Source organism: Procambarus clarkii, chromosome 58, assembly GCF_040958095.1.
Source record: "Procambarus clarkii isolate CNS0578487 chromosome 58, FALCON_Pclarkii_2.0, whole genome shotgun sequence".
Lineage (NCBI taxonomy): Eukaryota > Metazoa > Arthropoda > Malacostraca > Decapoda > Cambaridae > Procambarus > Procambarus clarkii.
The window spans coordinates 10030213-10036212 of record NC_091207.1 but is presented as its reverse complement, the minus strand read 5'-3'; the positions used below and the strand labels follow the sequence as shown (position 1 = coordinate 10036212).

Sequence of the window (6000 nt, the reverse complement as noted above, 5' to 3'; positions counted from 1 at the left end):
CTCACTGCTAGGTGAACAGAGGCATAAGGTGAAAACCATTTCAGTTCTGCCCGGGAATCGAACCCGAAATTCTCGATTGTGCGTCGAGAACAAACCCGACTGTCCTACCAGGATCCTTATATTTACAATACCTTTAAGCTCTACATTGAAAGTACAGTATAAGCAAAGTAGTACTTGCAAACTTGCCAATTACTCATTTAAATTATCCATTATACATTTGATAATGTGTATAGCATCTTGAGGAAATAAACTTTTATTTGTGCATTTAGGGTATAACAAGAGGAAATGTTCAAGATTAACCCATATTACTTTCACCACCATAGTCAATAAGTATTCTGACTCAATCACAAACATTTGTATGTACAAAGACAAGATATGGAATAATCTATTAAAAGTTGTTTTGAGTACACATTGTTCATTAACAAGCACAATCATCAAGTAACACAGAACACACTGTTCATATGTTCAACACAAGTATTATCACCGCACAACACCATGCATACACTATATTCCTGTACACACAAACACCCACCACACAACACCATGCGTACACCATATTCCTGTACACACAAACACCCACCGCACAACACCATGCGTACACTATATTCCTGTACACACAAACACCCACCACACAACACCATGAGTACACTATATTCCTGTACACACAAACACCCACCGCACAACACCATGCGTACACTATATTCCTGTACACACAAACACCCACCACACAACACCATGAGTACACTATATTCCTGTACACACAAACACCCACCGCACAACACCATGCGTACACTATATTCCTGTACACACAAACACCCACCACACAACACCATGCATACACTATATTCCTGTACACACAAACACCCACCACACAACACCATATTCCTGTACACACAAACACCCACCACACAACTCATTCCTCCCTCCCATGAGCCAATTTACCCAGGCTTGTATCTAGTTTATACCATTTCTATAATCTTATAATTTTAGTTAACTTGTCTTATTCTTCACATGTGCAGTTCTCTTGTCTCTACTAGTTGTCAGTGCCATTCCAATCTTAAATTTGTATCATTTCAGCACATATATGAATGATACCATTACAACACTCACTGTTCAGCTTACAATCACATATTTTTTTTATAAAATGCCTAACCTTATAGTATATAATATTTTTGATATATGCATCACCAATTCATTCAAGCATGTCTACATTCTGGAAAGTTGTTTGAGTATTGAAACTACCAGTACTACTAATTTCTATGGGAACAAAACCAGTGCTTGCATCCTTTCTGGCATCTGATAGTAGCTGAGAGCTTTCCTGGACCCTTGTAGACTCCAGAGGTGGATGTAAACTAAGACGAGAATTATCTTCAACAATTTCAAATTTACTTCCCCTTGCATTTAAATTTTGGTCATGTCTTGGTGCATTAATGCCTTTAGGATAGGAAGCGTCATGACTTATTAAGCTATCGTGTGGATCATTAATAGAACTAACTGAAAGAATGGGAGTTGGATTTAAATTTTGGTCATGTCTTGGTGCATTAATGCCTTTAAGAAAGGAAGCTTCATGACTTATTAAGCTATCGTGTGGATCATTAATGGAACTAAATGAAAGTAAGGGAGTTTCTTCTATGGTCACATATGGTTTTGGATCTAGGTCACTAACTATAAGATCCAAATTAGTAAGTCTCTCTTTCTTGGAATTCCCCAAAAAATTAGTTTTTTCAGATACTTTATCACTTGGCTCAAGAATTCTGCTTCTTGTTGGGGATTTTATTTCTTCAGTGTGTAACTTTTGGGTTTCCAAAGGTACTTGTCCAGGTTTGAATCTATTCAAGGAAACAGCAGCAGAATTCAGTACCATGGATGGTACTGTACACTCTTTAATAGTGAACCTATTTTGAAGTAAGAAAGTGTTAGGAAGATTTGTGGCTTCCCCTTGAACTTTAGCATTCATGTCCTGTACAATCTGCTTTTGTTGCTTGGGTAAGACCTCAGACGAACCTGTGCCAGAGTCTTGCTCCTTCATTCTGTCAGAGTGAGGAGAATTCATCTTGGAAGTTAAATGAGAGAGAGATTTTTCCTCGTAAGCAGAATCGGCATCACTATCAGAACTCTCTAATGGGGTAACTTTGTGTGACAAATTATCAGATGGTAACTTCACTTGGTTACCTATGATGTCTAAATTTGGTGCTGAACTGGAAAGTTTGGAAGCAGAGAGCCCTGACAAAGACTGTTTCTGCAAGTCCAGCAAATAGTGAGCTTTTGTTAACTGGATCTCCAAGTTCCTGTAAACAAATAACATATTGTTACATTATAGTAGTGGCTCTTAAGAATAGAAGGCAATTTTCCTAACAATGAACCTTTAACACTAAGGTATAGATGGCTGGTAACAATATTCAGGCATTAGACTCAACCATATTTTATATTATTATATATATATATATATATATATATATATATATATATATATATATATATATATATATATATATATATATATATGGGTTCGTGATGGTCAAGCGGATTAAGGCGTCCCTGTACATACCAGTTGCGTTGCTCCTGGCAGTATGGGTTCGAGTCACTTCTGGGGTGTGAGTTTTCAGTTGTATATAGTCCTGGGGACCATTCAGGCTTGTTTGCATTTGTGTTCCTCACGTGTGCCCCAAAGAATGAGGTGATTTGATAAAATGCTATGCCCAAGATTACCATCCGAGTGCCGGCGGGGAAGTGGTTCAAATAGCTTCGGCTATCACTTCCTTATGTCCGGTCGTGATGGTCAAGCGGATTAAGGCGTCCCTGTACATACCAGTTGCGGTGCTCCTGGCAGTATGGGTTCGAGTCACTTCTGGGGTGTTTTCAGTTGTATATAGTCCTGGGGACCATTCAGGCTTGTTTGCATTTGTGTTCCTCACGTGTGCCCCAAAGAATGAGGTGATTTGATAAAATGCTATGCCCAAGATTACCATCCGAGTGCCGGCGGGGAAGTGGTTCAAATAGCTTCGGCTATCACTTCCTTATGTCCGGTCGTGATGGTCAAGCGCATTAAGGCGTCCCTGTACATACCAGTTGCGTTGCTCCTGGCAGTATGGGTTCAAGTCACTTCTGGGGTGTGAGTTTTCAGTTGTATATAGTCCTGGGGACCATTCAGGCTTGTTTGCATTTGTGTTCCTCACGTGTGCCCCAAAGAATGAGGTGATTTGATAAAATGCTATGCCCAAGATTACCATCCGAGTGCCGGCGGGGAAGTGGTTCAAATAGCTTCGGCTATCACTTCCTTATGTCCGGTCGTGATGGTCAAGCGCATTAAGGCGTCCCTGTACATACCAGTTGCGTTGCTCCTGGCAGTATGGGTTCGAGTCACTTCTGGGGTGTGAGTTTTCAGTTGTATATAGTCCTGGGGACCATTCAGGCTTGTTTGCATTTGTGTTCCTCACGTGTGCCCCAAAGAATGAGGTGATTTGATAAAATGCTATGCCCAAGATTACCATCCGAGTGCCGGCGGGGAAGTGGTTCAAATAGCTTCGGCTATCACTTCCTTATGTCCGGTCGTGATGGTCAAGCGGATTAAGGCGTCCCTGTACATACCAGTTGCGTTGCTCCTGGCAGTATGGGTTCAAGTCACTTCTGGGGTGTGAGTTTTCAGTTGTATATAGTCCTGGGGACCATTCAGGCTTGTTTGCATATATATATATTATATATATATATATATATATATATATATATATATATATATATATATATATATATATATATATATATATATATATAATTTTATTTATTTTGTGACAATCTCTTTCAAGAGAGATTGAGCCTGCTCTTCCCTACTTAAAGTTATGTCAAGTTAACAAGTATAAGATGCTACATTCAAGATACGTCACCGGTAGCACAAAACGTTTTGACCAGGAGGCAAAACGTACCCAAGATCCCCCCTACTCCACACACCCTCCATGCCGGCTCGTCGTCAACCAGCAAACTACCCATCCCAGCCTGCCTGCTCCTGATTGGTGACTCGCCGACCGCGCACCTGCACATTGCACCTCGGCGCCATCTACATGAGTCGACATCTGAGCCTGACCAGCCATCAACTTCCGAATATTCTTTGTGCTCTTAGAGTTGACATCTCTCTCTGGCATACTAAGCTCTCTGGCTTTCGTATACTAAGGGAGGTCTCAGCTAAAGCCAATATTCTCAGCACCATTTCTCCATCATAATATTTAATCTATTGTGTTTTTGCATTTATCTTTGTCATTTTATTACACCAGTCATTTACCCGAGATTTGTCTTTATTTTCATTTATGTTTAAAGTAAATATATTAAAGTTTCATTGTTCATACTTTGTGTTTTATGTGTTCCTCCCTCTAACTTACCACAGACAACAGGCAAGCAGTCTATCTTTTTTTTGTAAGTGTGACCAGGCATTGACACCTGCCATTGGAGGACTGCCGAACATCTATACTCCAACACTTTCCCGTCACAATATAAATATAAATATAAATATATATATATATATATATATATATATATATATATATATATATATATATATATATATATATATATATATATATAAATATATTATTATCTCCATTATTATCGGCTTCTCCAATGGTTTCGTCGAAGACATCATAAGAAGGAAAGTGAAAAGCCATGCAACCTCTGAAGAGACGACTAACACAACACCTATACCCCCTATTAGACTATTTTACAGGAACTTCTTTTCCACAGCTCATAAAACGGAGGAAAGGGTCCTGAAAGATATTGTTAATAGAAACGTTATCCCTACAGACAAAAATCAGAGGATACAACTGACAATTTACTATTGAACCAGAAAAACGGCCAGCTTACTCATGAGAAACTCTCCAGACAAAAAACAGAACGCTTTAAAAGAGACTAACGTCGTCTATGCCTTCAAATGCCCTCTTGGGGACTGTAAGCTCCAAAAAACCCAGTATATAGGCAAGACAACAACATCTCTTTCTAGGCGTTTAACGATGCATAAGCAACAGGGCTCCATTAAGGAACATATAATCTCTTCCCACAACCAAACCATCGCCAGAGAAATCCTAGTAAACAACACAGAAATCATCGATAGATACAGCGATACCAGGCGGCTTGACGTTTGCGAGACACTACACATCAAGAAGTCAACACCAGCAATCAACAGCCAATTATTGCACAACTATATTCTACCCACCTCAAGACTCCGCTCCAATATAGAAGCATCAACAAATATGGACCAATAGGCTTTCTACAAACACTTCTATTCAATATCCATTGTTTCGTGTTCTGTCTTGTGTTGATGAAATTAATACCCTATTAATACTCTTGTTCTGTCTTGTAATTACCTAAGTGTAATTACCTAAGTGTAGTTACAGGATGAGAGCTACGCTCGTGGTGTCCCGTCTTCCCAGCACTCTTTGTCATATAACGCTTTGAAACTACTGACGGTCTTGGCCTCCACCACCTTCTCACTTAACTTGTTCCAACCGTCTACCACTCTATTTGCGAAGGTGAATTTTCTTATATTTCTTCGGCATCTGTGTTTAGCTAGTTTAAATCTATGACCTCTTGTTCTTGAAATTCCAGGTCTCAGGAAGTCTTCCCTGTCGATTTTATCAATTCCTGTAACTATTTTGTATGTAGTGATCATATCACCTCTTTTTCTTCTGTCTTCTAGTTTTGGCATATTTAATGCTTCTGTGTTGATGAAATTAATACCCTATTAATGCCACATCTTGTTCTGTCTTGTGTTAATGCCACTTCACCCCTTCCACCTCACTCAAATGTAGATATAAGATCGGAGATGCGTAAGTTCTATTCAGTTGTGTATTTGTGAACTAAAGTCTTTGAAAATGTAATAAGTTTTACGAAACGCGCTCGTGTCGCGTCAGACTAGAAATAAAAATGAATTTTGGAGAATTGATTTTTGATTTATTTTGATTTATATATATATATATATATATATATATATATATATATATATATATATATATATAT

The 6000-nt window shown here is 38.8% G+C and overlaps 1 protein-coding gene across 6 annotated transcripts in view; it reads right to left on the bottom strand.

The window, feature by feature from the left end:
* Positions 1-237: 237 nt before the first annotated feature.
* LOC123767981 (uncharacterized) overlaps positions 238-6000 on the bottom strand; it is a 54030-nt gene continuing 48267 nt past the window's right edge. For 4 of the 6 annotated variants that reach the window (XM_045758230.2, XM_045758231.2, XM_069306536.1 and 1 more), the window contains one exon: positions 1046-2288. In XM_045758230.2, the coding sequence (XP_045614186.1) occupies positions 1193-2288 (1096 nt within the window). In that variant the 3' untranslated portion in view covers positions 1046-1192. Of the gene's footprint in view, positions 2289-6000 lie in introns of all 6 variants that reach the window. The other 2 variants (XM_069306538.1, XM_069306539.1) reach the window with 1 other exon arrangement.